The 21,000-nt window shown below is 42.8% G+C and overlaps 1 protein-coding gene across 4 annotated transcripts in view; it reads right to left on the reverse strand.

Moving 5' to 3' along the window:
* Positions 1–21,000, reverse strand: part of wwp2 (WW domain containing E3 ubiquitin protein ligase 2) — a 277,512-nt gene that overhangs the window by 182,321 nt on the left and 74,191 nt on the right. For all 4 annotated transcript variants that reach the window (XM_068049205.1, XM_068049206.1, XM_068049203.1 and 1 more), the window contains exons 3-4: positions 15,946–16,090; positions 8,022–8,143 (exon numbers count right to left, since the gene is read on the reverse strand). In XM_068049205.1, coding sequence (XP_067905306.1) covers positions 8,022–8,143; positions 15,946–16,090 — 267 coding nt within the window. The remainder of the gene's footprint in view (positions 1–8,021; positions 8,144–15,945; positions 16,091–21,000) is intronic.

The raw sequence follows: 21,000 nt of genomic DNA on the forward strand, positions 1-21,000 counted from the left end.
AAAGACTTGCAGGTTGATAGGTAAATTGGCCATTGTAAATTGCCCCTAGTGGAGGTAGGTGGTAGGAGAACGGTGGGGATGTGGTAGAGAATATGGGGTTAATCTAGGATTTGTATAAATGGGTAGTTGTCGATCGGCCCAGACTCGGTGGGCCGAAGGGCCTGTTTCAGTGCTGTATAAAAAAAATAAATAAAATAAAAAAAATAAAGGTGGTGCCAGAGGACTGGAGGATTGCAAATATTACATCATTACAACTTTTTTTTTACAAGGGTAAGTCCAGCAATTACAGGCCAGACAGTTTAACCTCGGTGGTTGGAAAGCTTTTAGAAACGATAATCTAGGACAAAATTGTCACTTAGACAGGGGTGGATTAATTATGGAAAGCCAGCACAATTTAAGGGCAAATCATATTTAATTTGATGAGATAACAAAGAGGGTTGGTGAGGTGCATACGGACTTCCAAAAGGCATTTGATAAAGTGCCACATAACAGGCTTGTCAGCAAAGTTGAAGCCCATGGATTAATAGGGACAGTGGCAGCATAGATACGAAGTCAGCTGAGTGACATAGTGATGAGTGGTTGTTTTTCAGCCAGGAGGATGGTATATAGTGGGGCTCCACAGGGTCATTACTAGGGCCACTGTTTTTCTTGATATAGATTAATGACCTAGACATTGGTGTACAGGGGATAATTTCAAAATTTGGAAGCATGTGAACTGTGAGGAGGATCGTGATAGACTTCAAGAGGACAGACAGGCTGGTGGAATGGGAAGACATGGGGCAGATGAAATTTAATCCAGAGAAGTGTGAAGTGAAATAAAAACAAGAAATGCTGGAAATACTCAGCAGGTCTGGCAGCATCCCTGGAGACAGAAGCGGAGTTAACGTTTCGGGTCAGTGACCCTTTTTCGGAACTGTGTGAAGTGATTTATTTGGGTAGGAAGAACAAGGAAAGGCAATATAAAATGAAAGCTATAATTCGGAAGGGGGTGCGGGAGCAGAAGTGCCTGGGGGTGTATGTGCACAAATTATTGAAGGTGGCAGGGCAGGTTGAGAAAGTGGGTAATTAGGCACTTGGGCTTTATAAATAGAGGCATACAGTAAGGAAGTTACAGCGGATCTTTATAAAATACTGGTTCAGCCTCAATTGGAGTATTGTGTTCAATTCTGGGTGCCCACACTTTAGGAAGAATGTGAAGGCACTGGAGAGGGCAAGACAAGATTTATGGGAATGGTTCCTGGGATGAGGTACTTCAATTGAGGATTAGCAAAGCTGGGGTTTTTCTCCTTAGAGAAGGTTGTGAGGAGATTTGATAGAGGTGTTCAAAATCATGAGGGGTCTGGACAAAGTAGATAGATCGGGAGAAACTGTTCCCATTGACAGAAGCATCGAGAACCAGAGGACACCAATTTAAAGTGATTGGCAAAAGAACCAGAGATGACATGAGGAAAATCTTTTACAAAGTGAGTGGTTAGGATCTGGAATTCACTGCCCGAGAACGTGCTGGAGGCAGGTTCAGTTGTGGCTTCCAAAAGAGAATTAGATAAGCATCTGAAGAGAAAAAAAAAAATGCAGGGCTATTGGGAAAAGTCAGGGAGTGGGACCAGCTGAGTTACTCTCTGAGGTCCAGCTGAATGACCTCTTTGTGTTGTAACCATTCTATGATTCTCTGACCCCAGCTGGAATATTGCATTCATTTCTGGGCACCTACTTCAGGAAGGATATATTGGTCGTGCAGGGCAAATTCAACAGAATGATACCAGGGCTAAAGGGGTTAAATTATGAGGCGTAGACTAGGCTTGTATTCCTTTGAATATAGAAATTTAAAGGGTGGTCTAATTGATATGTTTAAAAAGATCAAAAGGACCTGATGGGTCAATAGAGAGAGAAACTATTTCCTCTAGTGAGAAAATTCAGAGCAAGGGACCAAAACCTTAATATCAGAGCTACGCCATCCAAGGGGATGTCAGAATGTACTTCACACAAAGGATAGTGGAAATTTGGAACTGTCTCCCCACAAAAAACAACTGAAGCTAAGTAAATATAAATCAAAAAAAAATCACCAACTTGTATTTATAGAGTGTCTTTAATATAGTTAAGCATCTGTAGGTGTTTCACAGGAGCGTTATGACACCAAGCCACATAAGGAGGTACGAGGGTTGATGACCAAAAGCTTGGTCAAAGAGTTAGATTTTAGAAGCATCTTAAAAGGAGAAGAGGTAGAGGCATGTTGGGGTTTAGGGAAGGAATGCCAGACATTAAGGCTTCAATGGCTGATGTCATGGCTGCCGATAGTGGAGCAATTAAAATCCTGAATGCTCAAGACGCCAGAATTAGAGTGGTGCAGAAATCTGAAGGTTGTGCAGTTGGAGGAGATTAGGGAGGGAAGAGTGAAGCCATGGCAGAGGTTGAAAACAAGGATGAGTACTTGTTTTTAAAAAAATGAAATTAACCAGGAGCCAATGTAAGTCAGTGAACACGGTGGTGGGTGTACAGGAATTGCTGCAAGTTAGGATAGGGGAAGCAGAGCTTTAGATGAGCTTAAGTTTATGGAGGACAGAAAATGGGAGGCCTGCCAGGAATGCAATGCAACAGTCAGGTCTAGAGGCAATGAAAGGCATGAATGAGGCTTTCAGCTGAAACGGGGTGGAGTCGGGTGATACTGGATGTGGAAGTAGGCTATTTTGGTGATGGAGCAGATGGATGGTGGGAAGATCATCGCAGGGTCAAATATGATACCAATGTTGAGAGACTGGTTCAGCCTCAGAGTTGCCAGGGCAGGGGAGAGATGGTGCAGATGGCTATGGAATGGAATTTATTCTTTCATGGGATGTGGGCACAGCAGGCAAGGTCAGCATTTGTTTGCCCACCCCTAACTGCCCTTGACAACTGAGTGTCTTGCTAGGTCATTTCAGAGGGCAGTTAAGAGTCAACCACATTGCTGTGGATCTAGAGTCACATGTAAGAACTGCAGATTTCCTTCCCTAAAGGACATTCGCGAATCAGATGGGTTTTTACGACAATCGATGGTAGTTTAATGGTACCATTACTGAGACTAGCTTTCAGTTGCAGATTTTTATTCATTAATTGAATTTAAATTCCACCAGCTGCTGTAGTGGGATTTGAGCCAGTGTCCCCAGGGCATTAGCCTGGGCCTCTGGATCACCAGTTGAGTGGCATTACCACTACGCCACCGTCTCCTCCTTTGGTGCGGATCAAATTCAATGGTTGTCCCAAAATAAGGATTTAGATTTTTGTCAGGTAATGGTGTTCTTCTTCTTTGGCCTCCCTGTCTCGGGAGACAATGGGTAAGCGCCTGCAGGTGGTCAGTGGTTTGTGGAGCAGCGCCTGGAGTGGCTATAAAGGCCAATACTAGAGTGACAGACTCTTCCACAGGTGCTGCAGATAAAATTGGCTGTTAGGGCTGTTTCGCAGTTAAGGGTTACAGAACCAAGGTGGGTAGTTGGAGTTCCGATACATATCAGCCACAATCTAACCGAACGGTGGGGCAGGCTTGAGGGGCTGAATGCCCTACTTCTGTTCCCATGTCATCCCTTATCAGCATATGGGGGAGGGCTGGGGGGGAATCATTTAAGCTTGCCATTAAAACTGATAGTGACAAATTAGCACTGACATCCAAAAAAATTAGACAAGGGACAATTCAGATGGTTTCTGTCACATTTATTTTGAAATACTGTTAAACACAAAGCTCACTGTGAATACTTCATCCCAAAGTCAAAATATTCCCTCATACGGTTGGGTTAGCAAATTCATTACACCAATCAGCACAAGAGCAATAAGCTGATCTAGCCATGGTTGTATGAATCAAAAGCAACATCCACAAAAGACTAGAAACAGATCACATCTGCTTTTATGGCCTGAAGAAACAGAATAAGTTGGGAAAATACTATTCAAATTGGAAAAAGGAAGCAAAGTAACTGAATTACCAAGTGTACACAATAAAACCATGTTGAGAACCTAGAAATCTTAAAAAAAAACAGCTTTAGCAGTGTCAAGTTACTGTGATGCTGTCTCCCAACCATGAGCATCAATTCCTTCTGTATCTAGTTGAGCCCAAGACATTAAAATGTACTTTCAAAAAACAACTTCTACACAGAAAATACATTAAGAAATGCTATCAACCGATTTGCAGTTTAATGTACTCGTGCACATCAAAGCATTATTGAAGCTGTAAATGGCTGTACAACTATGAACTGCAACATACATGTCTGTAGCCAGCTGTATACCATAAATAGCAATTAATGGTTAGGGGATTCCATTTGCATGCAAAGTGTAGCCTCCCCTCTGGATGATGCAGCCTCCATAATTTGGTCCTTAAAGGACTCTCTCATAAGGTACTGCTTACTGAGCTGACCATCACACAAGGAGCTCCTGTTCATCTCGTTTCAAATACAAAGAAGAATTATTCAATGGTTCGGCCATGAAACAGCCAACTTGATAAACATGGTCAAAGTTTCATATAACAGTGATATATTATTGAACACTAAGGTATGACTTGGAGAGTGCACCGAGAGTGTAGGAGCTGAATGAAGTATACACTGTCTCAGTCTAGTTGCTGTCTTAAGATGACCTGACATTGCAGCATCTTAATAAAATTCTTATGGAATGCAGTTACAATACACAACTGTACTATTTCACAAATTTAGGGCTTTATCTTGAATGTCTTCCCTCAAATATCGAGGGAGTGCTGCACCATCAGAGGGACCATCTTCCAGATGAGATGTTAAACCAAGCTTGAAACCTTTTAAATAAAAAAGGCATCAATTGGCTTGGCAACAGCCTGCCATAGTCATACTCATGGAATCATACCGTACAATGTCCCAGACACCAATATCACCATTCCTGGGTATGTCCTGTCCCGACAGGAGAATCCAACCATCTCCCCTTGACATTCAATAGCCTTACCATCACTGAATGCCCCACTACCATTGATCAGAAACTGCACTCGATCAGCCACATAAGTACTGAGGCTGGGAATTCTGCGGCAAGTAGCTCGCCTCCTGACTCCCCAAAGCCAGTCCAAAGGTACAAGTCAGGAGTGTGATGGAACACTCGGCACTTGCCTGAATGGGTGCAGCTCCAACAACACTCAAGAGGTCGGACACCATCTCGTGCTTGATTAACACCCCATCCACCACCTCCAACAATCACTCCCTCCACCACCAATGCACAGTGGCAGCAGCGTGTACCATCTACAAGATGCACTACAGCAACTCACTAAGGCTCCTTCGACAACACCTTCCAAACCCGCGATCTCTACAACCTAGAAGGACAAGGGCAGCAGATGCATGGGAACACCACCACCCCGACTTGGAACTCTATCGCCGTTACTTCACTGTCGCTGGAAATCCCTTCCTAACGCTGTGGGTGTACTTACACCACATGGACTGCAGCGATTCAAGTTGGTGGCTCACCACTTACCTTCTCAAGGGCAATTAGGGATGGGCAATAAATGTTGGCCTAGCCAGTGATGCCCACATCCCATGAAAGAATAACAAAAGTCCTCAGGTGGAGATAAAAGATCCCAAGGCATTATTCAAAGAGCAGCAGGGATGATCTCCCAACATCCTAACCAACATTATCTTTCAATCAATACCGAAAACAGGTGATTTGGTCATTTCTTGTGTGTTACCTTGCTGGTTACAAATTGGCTGCCGTGTTTCCTATGTGAAAACAGTGCCTATACTTCAGAAGCACTTAATTGGCTGTGAAGCACTTTCGATGTTCGTGGGTCATGAAGGGTCGATTTAAAAGCAAGTTCTTTCTTTAATTGAAAGATCCAATTTTATGACAACTATTAAGGTAAAACAAACAGTTTTCACATTCAAAAATATTTAGAGATTTTGAAAACAGATCTTTTCTACTTGGAAAAGAATCTACAATTTCTTCTTAATGTAACATGTAGCACCTTTTTGCCTCTGTGGTAAAAGGATAAAAGAGCAGGGGAGGTCAGCCTTCAAGCACATCTTCCACAGTAATAATGTACCCTCAGACAAGGGATAACAAACCTCAAGAGTCCCTCTCACCCACCTCACTGCTGACTTGCTCAACTAGGCAGTAGATGTGGAAAAGACTATTTGCATTTATAGAACACCCTTCACGACCACATGATGTCCCAAAGCGCTTTATGGCCAATGAAGCACTTTTGAAGTGTAGTTACCGCTGTAATTAGGAAATGTGGCAGTTAATTTGCACATTGCAAGATCCCACAAATAACAATGTGATAATGACCAGATAATCTTTTTTGTGATGGCAATGGAGGATAAGTAATTAGCCAGCACCTTGGAGACAATACCCCTCTTCTTCAAAATAGTTCTGTGGGATTTGGAGGGGGGGTGGGGGAGCAAACGGCGCCATCTTATTTTATAGACAACAGCTCTGACAGTGCAGCACTGGAGTGTCAGCCTTGATTTTTTTTCACTCAGTTCCTGGACTGGGACTTGAACCCACAACCTTCTGCCTTAGAGGCAAGTGTGCTACCAACAGAGTCACAGTTGACAGTGAACAATTATAAACAGGGAGGAAGAAACAAATAAAAATAGCTGGCTGCTGTGTAAGCTTTCAAGGCATTCCCATGCCAAAATAAAAGTAACTCCCTGGGTTCCTCTCATAACAAGCATTATGAACACAGCTCCTGCTTCTGTACTACTGAAATACTTCTTCCAGTGTGGATTTATACAATCCACTTTAAGTGTTTATGGCACTGTCAGCACAGACTCAAGTTACAATTGTATCTTTCTACAAACCATTATGCTAACAAGATAAATTATAGCTGGGGGGTAAGTTTCAGTGGGGAGAGTGTGCCAGAAGATGGTGTTCCAAATTCCCATGTCATGGATCAGTACAGCATAGGTTTATGTCCATAATTCTCAAGTTCCTGACCTCAGTAATGCTGTCAGGGAGACACGGGTGATACCCAGTTTTTTTCCCATAAAGGGAACACTGGAAAATGCTGGGTTTTTTGGAGGGTGGTAGGGAACATTTTGCCCTCTTACACCCTAAGCAATCAGCCTGCAGCAGTGTCAGAGGTCTGGCAGCAGGTTACCTGCATATCTGTTCTCTCAGATGGCAAATTGTGCAAAGCCTGAAGGATGTGTAGAAGTGGAAAGAACCAAACAAAGGGTGCAATGACCAGCTGTTCTGTTGCATATTTACATAGCAACCAAGAATCAAGAAGTAGCATTTCATAATGGCATTGTAAAAATATTGAACAGTTAAAAGTGCCTATATCTCCAAAAACAAAAAGCTATTTTTTGTTGCGTCCCAAGTTCTACAATTCCCATAATGCCCCAATATAAACATAAACCCCAGTAAACATCGGTCAGTGAGCCATATCACATGAAGGGAAGTATTTTCATGCTAATTTCACCTTCCTCAAATGTTCAGAAATCTGAATAGGTTGCTGGGTTATATAAGTGGGTAGGCTAAATCATTTAATCAGAAAATGTGAAGATTTGTAACTGAGGAAGTGAAAAAATATGTTCTAAAATGTCAGTAGCCAGTTAGGCCTAATACATTGCTAATTTCTCTCTAAACAGTTAATATTTTAATGTAGAACAGCAAAGAATTTCAGTTCTCAACTCTGGCAATTTGGATGCTGTACTTTTAGGCACACAAACTGCAAGACATCAGCGACATGGTTTCAGCTGCCGACACTAATACTATTAACACTCTAGTTTCCACTCCACGTACTAGTTTCTTATACTCAAGAAAGAGTCAGCAACTCTCACTATAATCAAGTTTTGGAGATCTGGATCGTTTTGCCAACAATTTAAAGCTGCCAGACTTCTCCCTATTTTTCAGACATTCAGAATACCAGCTATATTCTTATTTTTCCTCTACAGATAAGTGCAAATAGTAGAGCATCAAATACTGCAACCATCAACCCATTTTGTCAATGGCTTATGTCCAATAATTGCAATGTTAATTATGTAAAAGTTACCATGCAAGTATTAGACCATCTTTGTGACCAATAAAAATGTACAGAAACAGGAACTTACACTTTCCATTGTTCTTCTTTAAAATGTCACAGACATCAATAGTCACATTGCCAAAGAGTTCATTTTTCAAGGTATGACTGTTCCAGACTTTTAGCTCCAACCTGCTCTGTGGTGTTACATTCCTAAAGATAAAAAACAGCGATGATTGAAGAATTCAGAGCCAATATGGAAACATTAAAACCTTCCTAAGGAAGGTTTTAAAATCTACTTATATCATTCAGTTTAACCTTATACCTAACTTTGACACCCAAAGTACGTCACAAAGGGAATCTGCCACTGAATAGACTTTAGCCAAGATAGCAATCTTAAATTGCGCACACCAATTCTCTGTCGTGAAAACAGAACTCAAGCAGAAGACATTTAATTTTCCAAGAGAAGATGCTCTTCCAAGCGAGAATGGCAAAGTACTTCCCCAAAGGGGAGTAAGAAAAAAAAAGGAGGTTGTCATTGTTCTTGTGCATCTCCTGTTTTAATGATGCCTTGACATTATCTGAAACATTAACCAGTCTTTTTCTCTAAAAAGACGTTGGATGGCTGACTGCGCATTTTCAGCATTTGCATTTTATTAGAAATGGGCTATCACTGCTCCGATTTAACCCACAATGGACTTTGAGCACCAGGTATTGTGTGTAAGAAGAGGCATTCCAGGGTCAGCTAATACCAGAGAATCCACAGAGACGTGGTCAGACCAGCTAGTCACATGACTAGCCCGCTTGGCAACCTGGGTTTTTTCTGAATTGTACGAACAGTTTGAACTCAGTGTCTGTTTGCTCCTGGACTGAAAAGACCTCTCCTGGCTGGCTCGCCACAGCCTCTCCTGTCTGCTCCCATCACTTTTCCTCATGGAACTCCAAATCCACTGAAGACACAGAAGTCCAAGACAGAAAGGTCTCCTGCAGCGACCAAGGTTTAAGAAGAATACTGAGCCCCAACGAAAAGCAAGATATACCTACAATCGAACTCTACAGCAAGCTCGAAGATCCGTAACAAAAACCCTCTTCAGAGATTGCCTCAAACTTTTCCACTTTATTTTTCTTCTGCTCTTTTCTGTCTCTATCTGCATGTGTATTGCATATGCATGCTAGCATGGGCACGTCGTGTATCCATAGGCGTTAACTGAATTGGAGTTTAAGTAATAAGTTTCAACATTTTTTCTTTAAACCTAAGAAAACCTGTTTGTGCTGGTTTCTTTACCTTATGATTGGAAAGCGTTGAACAAGGATTCACCAAAGGGGAGCTAAAAACACGGTGTTTTAAAAATTAAACCCTGTTACGTTAAGTCCAGGTGAAGGCTGACGGGGAACACTCGACCCCTTTCTCACCAGGTCGTAACAGTCCCATATTAATGTAACCAGGCTGCAGCCTAAAACTAGCCTGCTTCTTGCATCTTATTCAGCTCTTGATCCATCTCATGGTAGAACTAACTTAATTGCCATTTCTTTTGTGCTTTTTTAAAGAAAACTACAAATCACAGTTTGTTTTGTTAGCTTCACCAGCTGGAATGCATTGGATGACATCTCCCATTTCCAGGTACACTCCTGTTTCGATTTAGATGTGTCTTAGTAATTCACAACACTGTAGGACCAAAGCTAAGGACAGCATTGCTGTTGGGCATGGGAACTATAGGTCAATCCAATGCAGACCTGCTGACAGAGGCAGCAATACTGTTGGTGCTTCTTCTCCACCTCCAAAAATTCCCCCAGAGAACTAAAAAAGCCCAGTTTCTGTGCTAGCACGTAGTTACTGCATTCTGAAAGCTACCCAAATTATTCTGCTGTTTCCCTACAGTGGTGCAGCTATGTCTGCTTCAAATACGAACATACGAATTAGGAGTAGGCCACTCAGCCCTTCGAGCCTGCTCAGCTATTTAATAAGTTCATGGCTGAACTGATTACTCCACATTTCCATCTACCCCCGATAACCTTTCACCCCCTTGCTTATCAAGCTACCTCTGCCTTAAAAATATTAAAAGGCTCTGCTTCCACTGCCTTTTGAGGAAGAGAATTCCAAAGACTCATGACCCTCAGAAAAAAATTTCTCCTCATCTCGTCTTAAATGGGCGACCCCTTATTTTTAAACAGGGACCCCCTAGTTCTAGATCTCCCACAAGGGGAAACATCCTTTCCACATCCACCCTGGCAAGTCCCTTCAGGATTTTGTATGTTTCAATCAAGTCGCCTCTTATTCTTCTAAATTCAAGCTGATACAAGCCTAGCCTGTCCAATCTTTCCTCATAAGACAGCCCGCCCATTCCAGGTATTAGTCTAGTAAACCTTCTCTGTACTGCGTCCAACGCATTTACATCCTTCCTTAAATAAAGAGACCAGTACTGTACACAGTACTCCAGATGTGGTCTCACCAATGCCCTGTATAGCTGAAGCATAACCTCCCTACTTTTGTATTCAATTCCCTTCGTGATAAACGATAACAATCTATTAGCTTTCCTAATTATATGTTGTATCTGCAAACTAACCTTTTGCAATTCATGCACGATGACACCCAGATCCCTCTGCATCTCAGAGCTCTGCAATCTCTCACCATTTAGATAATATGCTTCATTTTTATTCTTCCTGTCAAAGTGGACAATTTCCCACATTATACTCCATTTGCCAGGTCTTTGCCCACTCACTTAACCTATCTATATCCCTTTCTAGCCCCCTTATGTCATCTTCATAAGTTACTTTCCTACCTATCTTTGTGTCATCAGCAAATTTAGCAACCATACCTTCGGTCCTGTCATCTAAGTCATTTATATAAATTGTAAAAAGTTGAGGCCTCAACACAGATCCCTGTGGCACACCATTCATTACATCTTGCCAACCAGAAAATGACCCATTTATGCCTACTGTCTCCTGTTGGCTAGCCAATCTTCTATCCATGCCAATATGTTACCACCTACACCATGAGCTTTTATTTTCTGCAATAACCTTTGAGGTAGCACCTGATCAAATACCTTCCGGAAATCTAAGTACAATACATCCACCAGTTCCCCTTTATCCACAGCATACGTAACTCCCTCAAAGACCTCCAATAAACTTGTTAAACATGATTTCCCTTTCGCAAAACCATGTTGACTCTGCTTGATTACCTTGAATTTTTCTAAATGCCCTTCTATAATGTCTTGAATAATAGCTTCTAACATTTTCCCTATGACAAATGTTAAGCTAACTGGCGTGTAGTTTCCTGCTTTCCGTCTCAGTCCCTGTTTGAATAAAGGAGTTAGTTCTGAAGAAGGGTCACTGACCTGAAACGTTAACTCTGCTTATCTCCCCACAGATGCTGCCAGACCTGCTGAGTATTCCCAGCATTTCTTGTTTTTATTTCAGATTTCCAGCATCCGCAGTATTTTGTTTTTATTTTAGTTACATTCGCTATAATCCAATCTAATGGAACGTTCCCCGAATCTAGGGAATTTTGGAAAATTAAAACTAACGCATCAACTATCTCACGAGCCACCTTTTAGAACACCCTAGGATGAATTCCAACAGGACCCGGGGACTTATCAGCCCGCAGCTCTAACAATTTGTTCAGTACTACTTCCCTGGTGATTGTTATTTTCCCTCCCTTCCATTTCCTTACTTACAGCTAATACTAGAATGTTACTTATATCTTAATAGTGAAGACCAATGCAAAATATCTGTTCAATTCATCTGCCATCTCATTATTCATTATTAACTCCTCAGACTCACTTTCTACAGGACCAACGCTCACTTTAACTCCTTTAATATCTACAGAAACTCTTACTAACTGTCTTTATATTTCTAGCTAGCTTTCTCTCTCACTCTAATTTTACCTTCCTTATCAATCTTTTAGTCATTCTTCGCTGTTTTTTTCTATTCTGTCCAATCTTCTGGTCTGCCTCCCATCCTTGTGCAATTATAGGCTTTTTCTTTAAGTTTGATACTATCTTTAACTGTTGGTTAACCATAGATGGTGGGTCCCACCCTTGGAATTTTTCTTTCTCATAGAAATGTAACTATTCTGTGTATTCTGAAATATCCCCTTAAATGTCTGTCACTGCATCTCTATTGACCTATTCCTTAACCGACTTTGCCAGTTTACTTTTGCTATTTCTGCTTTCATGCCCTCATAAATGCCCTTATTTAAGTTTAATATACTAGTCTTGGACCCACTCTTCTCTCCCTCAAACTGAATGCAAAATTCAATCATATTATGATCACTGCAACCTACGGGTACCTTAACTATGAGGTCATTAATTAATCCTATCTCGTTGCACATCAGGTCTAGTATAGCCTGCTATCTGATTGGCTCCAGAATGTATTGTTCCAAGAAATTATCCCGAAAACATTCTATGTACTCTGCCCACCTGATTTTTCCAGTCTATATGTAGTTTAAAATCCCCTATAATTAGCGCTGTACCTATCTGACAAGCTGCCATTATTTCTTCCTTTATACCCTGTCCTACCGTGTGGTTAGTGTTAGGTGGCCTGTACACCACTCCCACAAATGTCTTCTTGCCTTAATGATTTCTCATCTCTACCCAAACTGCTTCTACATCCTGGTCTCCAAAACCTAGGTCATCTCACACTATTGCGCTAATACCATCATTAATTAACAGATCTACCCCTCCACCTTCCTAGCTTCTGGTCCTTCATAAATGCCATGTACCCTTCAATATTCAGGTCCCAGTCTGTGCCGTCCTGCAGCCATGTCTCTAAATGCTATCAGATCATACATATTTATTTCTATTTGCGCTCTCAGTTTATCGGTTTTGTTTTGAATGCTATGTACATTCAGATACAGAGCCTTTATCTGTCGATTAACTCAGAGATTTATATGCTCTGTCCCTATTTAGTTTAAAACCCTCGCTACTTCCCTAGTTATGTGGCTCGGTAGAACACCAGCCCCAGCATGGCTCAGGTGTAGACCATCCCAACGGTACAGCCACCACTTTCCCCAGTCCTGCCAGTGCTACACTAACCAAAACACACTTCGACCACACCAGTCTTTGAGCCACGCATTAATTTCTCCAATACTAATTTGCATGTGGCTCAGGTAACAATCCAGAGATTACCACCTTTGAGGTTCTGCTTCTTAATTTGGCACCTAATTCCTCATATTGACTATGCAGAACCTCTTTCCTTGTCCTGCCTATGTCGTTGGTACCTACATGGACCTACACAGAAATTATGTTTATGTATCCCTTAAAAAATGGAATGGTCACTACTCCATGCTCAAACACTCTGATTAAAAATTTTTTACTAAGACCCCCTCATCACTGACTCCCCAAAGAAAATAGTCTTTCCTTATTAACTATCAAATCGATTCATAATTTTACAAATCTTTTAAATCTCCTATCCTTATCTACTCCAATGGAAGTAGCTCCAGTATATAATTCAGTTATACAATCGATCCCTGACATCAACTTCATAGCAGAACAGCTATTTCTAGCAAAGTTTTTCTAGAAGTGAATGCTTTTCATTATAGCACTCATCTCACCTACCTGTCCCTTTCTCGAGTGTAGGAGCAGGATGATAGGTCTTAACTAAGTGACCATAGCCTGAAAATGTTAAAACTCCCATTTCTTATAGATGATTACCAACCAATAGACTCTTTAATCTTGTCCCCTTCATACAGCTATGTCACTTGTATCCCGTCTCACCACACTCCTGACACAATGGCCAGCATTAATCTGTGCCCCAATGTTACTACTTCTAACACTGCTGTCCAGAGACAATTGGGTTGACATCATCTCCCACGCCAGAGAGAAACCAGGCTCTGGGGGTGGGGCAGTTAAAATGGAACTGGGGACTGACACACTCCCCTTCCAACCACATTTGGCCAGCTGTAAACTTAAATTGAAGGCCCTCTTCAAATATGCAGATTGAGCTCCTATGAAGTCATTGGGGCCTGATCTGCTATGTTAATCGCATGTCTAACCAGGGGAGCAGAGGCAACTTGCCCACTAGGGAAAAAAACCTGCTGGGAACAGTAACAGAGCTATAAGCAGCCAAGTGAGTGACTTTATGTTTTTAAAATATTAAAGCAGGTTTTTTTGTGGACCAGGTACATCTACAAGTTATCAGAAATGGCAGGGGAATGGACTAAGGGAGTAGTTCTATCAGAATGCCAGCACTGTAATGGCCTGAAAGGATTTTGCATACAGAAGGCAGACAATGATTCTTAGAGATAACGGAGAGAGGTAAATGGCTACCAAGGGAAGAGATCGCAAATCAGGAGGAGGGTGGGAGAAAGCAAGAGAGACTGAAAGGATTTTAATATTGGGCAAAGCAGATTCTGTTTTGCACCCATGTTAAATTTATGTAAGGCTGTGTTTGCTGGCAACCCAACCACTAGGTGGCACATGCGCAAATGCAGCCTCTTCCACTTAAACGGCACTGTCTGCGATGTTCAGGCAGCTGCCAGGATTAAAGAAAAACAACTTCAACCCGAAAATCCTCTCAACGGCTGCCATCGTCGCCTCTGTCCCATCCCCAACAGTGCCCCACTCCCTCCTGCCATTGCGCATCTATCGGCCCCTCCTAGACCCGTCTTCGCACCGTTGGCTCCCGCTGCCTTCCCATAAACACTCGCTACAGCCTCACCGTTCCCTCCCACCCCGCTCACCACTGACCTCACCACCGCTTCCCCCGGCCGATTGTTCCCTGCTCCTCACTTCCTGCAACCCCCACCCCTGCCCGTTCTCCGGCAGTTCACTTCGCCGCATCCACCCCCCGACCCTCCTCCAGATGCTAGATCCAGGCCATGGTGCTTCCCTCTTCTCGGCCACTCACTCCTACATTGCCCTGTCACCCCACGCAGCCTATCTCGCTTCTTCCTCCCACATTCGACTGTTCTCCGCACACTGCCCGAAGGAAGACGGGCCACTCGGGGCGACGGGCCGACATAGGAGCGAGTGGCTGAGAGGAGGGAACCGGCAGAGCCTAGAGGTAGTGGCTGGGGGTGGGGGGAGAAAAAAAAAAAGAGTGGGAAGCGAGGGGCCAGGAAGGTGGGGGTTGGTGGGGGGGGGCGGGGGAGAAAGCAAGGTGCGGGGAGCAATCGAGCGGCTGGGGGGAATGGCTGGTGAGGGGTAGGGGGAGAAAGCATCGAGGCCTGGAGCAAGTGGCCGAGGGGGAGAAAGAGTGGCCAGTGGGGCGGGAGAGAGTAGCTGAGTGGGGGGTGGGAGGCAAGTTGGGGGGGGGGGGGGGGGCGAGTGACGGGGATCGAGCTCCAGCCTCAAAGTCAAAGTACATGATGACGTTGGGGCTACGCGATGACGTTTTCCACGCACGTGCCTATTAGTCCTGGCAAGACGTAGGCTGCGCACAAGCACAGCTTGGAGCGCTCTGATGACATCGGCAGGCCGCTGTGTTGTTAGGAGTCAATTTATGTAAATATCCTAATCAGATGCAGCTCACTAACTGGTTGCAGCAGGAGGATCCAATTCACTGCTCCAATGGGTTAGACCCCAGTGTAATACAAGTCAACATATTAGCTAAAACTTTCACATGCCCCAGAACACACTGCAGTATTATAAACTATTCACCTGTGTGATGAAGCACGTCACAATGCACTGACAATATATAAAGAAGCTGATATAATCCTTTCAACTCAGCATGTTTGAGATGACAAAGTGGAACAGATTAATTAAAATCAGATTGTAAATATTACTTCAGATTGATGTAACACAAATGGCAATCAAATCTTTAAAACTTAGTTGTAACTTTCACAATGAATCATATACCCAGTTTACACAAGCAGCGCGAGTCCTGGACAAAATGGAATGAACTTGTCCGTGAACTCTGGTAAATTGCGGCTGCCTCTAATCTCATGCTGCGACAAAAACACAACTGAAGGAAAAGTGTTTCATTCCAAAAGACGACTGCATGAAATTACTATTTGCCTGTGCAGAGCCCACTAGTTGTCGACAGCATAAAGTAATAAAAATAGCAGGTTTTCTTACAAGGTCAATGTCTCATTCCACTGTGGATGGAGGTTTCCATTCCGTTTTCCAGTTTTCTTAGTTTCATTCTGCAGACCATCCGCTGTCACCTCAATGTAGCAACTGACCCTTGTTGGTTTCGGGACTCTCAGTTTGGCTTTTAAAACTAAACAAAGTTAAAATAATTGTGAAAATATTGTTTAAAAAAAATCAGAAGCAATACCAAGCAGGTATTTTCAACTTGCAGTAGCTGCTCTCACTTTTCCAAGCGCATCAGTAGAAGCACACAAAAGACTAAAAAACTATTTAAAAAAACAGCAAGACCATTATAGACATAGTTTAGCAATTGGATGAGATACTGGTCATTTTACAAATTATAAAAGTGTACCATAAAGAATGACAAAAATGTATTTTCTGGTTCTTTTGAAATTATGACAAAACTTGACCTTTCTTGGGAAAGGAACAAACTTAATGATAAGTACCAAAGCATATTAGTACATTAATGCATTACATTATGAAGTGGCAGGATATTAGTTCACAGCCAAGACTCCTCACTCAGGGATTGGTAGCATATGGTTTATGTTATTGCACTAGTAATCCAGAGGCACGAGTTCAAATCCAAGCATGGCAGCTAGGGATTTTAAATTTAGTCAATAAATAAATCTGGAATAAAAAGCTAGCATCAGTAATACTGACCATTTAACTTCCAGATTGTTGTAAAAACCCACCTGGTTCACTAATGTCCTTTAGGGAACCAAATTTGCTGTCCTTACCCAATCTGGCCTACATGTGGCTGATTCTTAACTGCCCTCTGAAAAGGCCTCGCAAGTCACTCAGTTAAGGGCAATTAGGAATGGGCAATAAATGCTGGCCTTGCCAGCAACTCCCACATCCTGTGAATGAATAAAAAAATGTCATTATCTCACTCAGGCAATTAAATGGAGGCTACCTGATAATGTTACTTAAAATTGCAATTTCTTTTTATACATTGTACATTTTTCACATCATATTGAACTAGGAGAATGCCACCATGGCGAGGCTCAGAGCGCAGACATGACAGCGAGTTGGCAGAGGAAGGACAACAGTCCGTCGACTATTTCCACATACCAGCCATAGCTAACTTCCAGCACAACTGCAGACCTCACAGCAAGCTATCCACTTTGTCTCAGCTGCAGACAATGCAAGACACAAAAATTAAGAGAAGCACCTTCAAACAAATTGGCATCTGCTCCACCACACTGAAGTCCCTTTTTCATCCTCAGTAGCATGCAAAACTGAGTAAAGTATAAAATGGAACAGTACATTGGTGCACAGACATTACACAAACAAGGCTAATAGCTCAACATGAGATCAGCATTTAAAAATATATTCTGACTACAACCAATTCCACTTGCAACAGTTTCACTGTCTAGGGTTTAACAACTGCAAGCCCATTGCATGCCAAACCAAATAAGCTCTTGGAAAAACAGAAGAGAGGTGAAAATGTTTTTATAAAAAAGGCACATGCTCATTTTAACAAAGATCTGATTACAAGCAAACTTTCAGTTTCTAATTGTTGAAACAAATCGTTCCAAGACTCTTCATTATCAAAATTTATTATAGAAACAGAACAATGCATCTTTTGCAAAATACTGATGTTCTAAAGCCCAAAGAAAATGGATCATTGGCTTTCATCCCTGGAATGAAGATTTCCAATTGTTTTTGATAGCAACAGCAACACCTAGTGTTGCATTTATAAAAAAATTCCCTTCAGAACTAAGTTAAAAAAAAACAATGCCGGTTGTGCAGCCCAGTTAAAATGCTTTGCGTCTTTGGTGCTGCATTGATTTCAGATTATGGATACCCGGAATAACCACAACACTCTTAGTCTTCACTACCCGATTTTGATTTGAGGTAAGCAGTGCTCCAAGCAACTTCACATGCTGAAATGGATTCAAATAGCTGCCAGGCATTTGTGATTACTTTTCATTTCCATTTAAAATCTTCAGAATATTCAAATCAGGTATTTAAATTGGGCTAACACTTCACCTGGTTTCATTTTTACCTATTCAGTCCGCCAAAGAATCACCTGCAATTGCTTCACTTCTTGCTCCAGCAGTTACATCTGGAATTCCCCCAAGAATCCTTGGTACCCTCCTGTTTCTCATCTACACGTTCCCCTGCAGCATCATCTGAGAACGTCACGTTCCATATGACGACACTCAGTTTTACCACACCATCACCTCTCTTGACCCCTCCACAGTCTGTTTGTCTGACATTCAGTACTGGACGAGCAGAAATTTCCTCCAATTATATATTGGGTAGACCAAAGCCATTGTCTTTGATACCTGCCATGAATTGTTTCCCAACCACTGACTCCATCTCTCTCCCTGGCCATTTGAAGTTGAATCAGACTATTTGCAATCAAGGTATCAGATGAACTTCAGACCACAAATCAGTGCCATTACTAAGCCCGTCTATTTTCACCTCTAACATTGCCCAGCTCATCTGCTGCGGAAACCCTCGTCCACACCTCGCTTACCTCTAGACTTGACTATTCTAATCCTCTATTAGCCATCCTACCATCTACCACCCTATACAAACCTGAGATCATCCAACTCTACTGCCTCTATCCAAACTCACATCAAATCCTAGCCACCCATCACTCCTGCGCTCACTGGCCTACATTGGCCCCTGGTCAGGGAACACCTAATGTTAAAATTCTCATCTAGGTTTTCGATTTTTTCCATAGCCTCACCCCTTCCTATCACCTATGCCTTCAGCTGCCTAGGCCCGAAAGCTCTGAATGCCTTCCCTAAATCTCTCCGCTTCTCTTCTGCTTTACGATGCTCTTTAAAAGCTACTTTGACCAAACTTCAGATCCCCCGTCCTAATATCTCATGTGGTTCAGTGTCAAATGTTGTTTGATAACCTCCTGGAAGTGTTTTGGGAGGTTTCTTTTCCTTTCATGGGATGTGGGCGTTGCTGGCTAGACCAGCATTGTACCCCCATCCCTAATTGCCCTTGAGATGGTGGCGGTGAGCTGCCTTCTTGAACCGCTGCAGTCCATATGAGGTAGGTACACCCAAAGTGCTGTTCGGAAGGGAGTTCCAGGATTTGGACCCAGTGACAGTGAAGGAACGGCGATATAGTTCCAAGTCAGGATGGTTGGAGGGGAACTTGCAGGTGGTGGTGTTCCCATGCATTTTCTGCCATTGTCCTTCTAGTTGGTAGAGGTCGTGGCTTTGGAAGGTGCTGTCTAAAGAGCCTTGGTGCATGGCTGCAGTGCATCTTGTAGATGGTACACACTGCTGCCACTGTGCGTCGGTGATAGAGGGAGCGAATGTTTGTGAATGGGGTGCCAATCAAGTGGGCTGCTTTGTCCAGTTCAGTTTCTGGTCAATGGTAACCCCCCCAGGATGTTGATAGTGGGGGATTCAGCAATTGTAATGCCATTGAATGTCACAGGGAGATGGTTAGACTCTCTCTTGTTGGAGATGGTCATGGCCTGGCACTTGTGTAGTGCAAATGTTACTTGCCACATATCAGCCCAAGCCTGGATATTGTCCAGGTCTTGCTGCATTTCTACACAGACTGCTCCAGTATCTGAGGAGTCACAAATGGTGCTGAACATTGTGCAATCAGCGAACATCTCCACTTCTAACCTTATGATTGAAGGAAGGTCATTGATTAAGCAGCTGAAGATGGTTGGGCATAGGACAATACCAAGGAACTCCTGCAGTGATGTCCTGGAGCTGAGATGATTGACCTCCAACAACCACAACCATCTTCCTCTGCGCTAGGTATGACTCCAAACAGCGGAGAGCTTTCCCCAATTCCCATTTTCTTCAGTTTTGCTAGGGCTCCTTGATGTCATACTTGGTCAAATGCTGCCTTGTTGTCAAGAGCAGTCACTCCCACCTCACCTCTTGAGTTCAGCTCTTTTGTCCATGTTTGAACCAAGGCTGTAATGAGGTCAGGAGCTGAGTTGCCCTGGCGGAACCCAAACTGAGTGCCACTGAGCAGGTTATTGCTAAGAAAGTGCCACTTGATAGCACTGTTGATGACACCCTCCACCACGTTACTGATGATTGAGAGTAGACTGATGGGGCGGTAATTGGCCGGGTTGGACTTGTCCTGCTTTTTGTGTACAGGACATACCTGGGCAATTTTCCACATTGCTGGGTAGATGCCAGTCTTGCAACTGTACTGGAACAGCTTGGCTAGGGGTGCAGCAAGTTCTGGAGCACAGGTCTTCAGTACTATTGCTGGAATATTGTCAGAGCCCATAGCCTTTGCAGTATCCAGTGCCTTCAGTCGTTTTGTGATATCATGCAGAGTGAATCGAATTGGCTGAAGTCTGACAAATGTGATGCTGAGGACTTCAGGAGGAGGCCAAGATGGATCATCCACTCGGCACTTCTGGCCTAAGATTGTTGCAAATGCTTCAGCCTTATCTTTCGCACTGATGTGCTGGGCTCCCACATCTTTGAGGATGGGGATATTTGTGGAGCCACCTGCTCCAGTTAGTTGTTTAATTGTCCACCACCATTCACAGCTGGATGTGGCAGGACTATATTAAAAATATATAAATGCCAGTTGTTATTTTATAGAGCTAATGTTTTGGAGGTCAATGGAAATAATATTCCTCCACTTACGATTCTTACTACTTCTATTTCAAAAATTTGTACTGAATTTGCATAAATATTAATGAGACATAAAAGATTGGGGGGGGGGGGGGGGGGGGAAAAAGAGTTTTCTCAAGTGAATCGCAGCAATAGTGAATGCAACTATTCGTTGCCTAGCTTTAAAACAGAACTGTTGGAAGAAATAGTCATTAAGTTTTTGTTTGTAATTGATGTCAGAGGTAATAAACTTGGAGGAGTTAACGTCAAGAACAATCAAGGTTAATAATTATGCGGCTCGACACTAACTCGATCCTTCAAACCACCAGGCTGAATAACGTCAAAACTTTTTTTTTAACAAATGAACTCTGAACCATAGGAGGAATGTTAACGCTGAGGAACAAGCTTTAAATTTCAGGTAGTCGGTGCCATCAAGCGCTCAAGATTCTGTAGTTTTTAAGTCTCCCTCTGT

This window comes from Heterodontus francisci, chromosome 17 (assembly GCF_036365525.1).
Source record: "Heterodontus francisci isolate sHetFra1 chromosome 17, sHetFra1.hap1, whole genome shotgun sequence".
Classification (NCBI taxonomy): Eukaryota; Metazoa; Chordata; class Chondrichthyes; order Heterodontiformes; family Heterodontidae; genus Heterodontus; species Heterodontus francisci.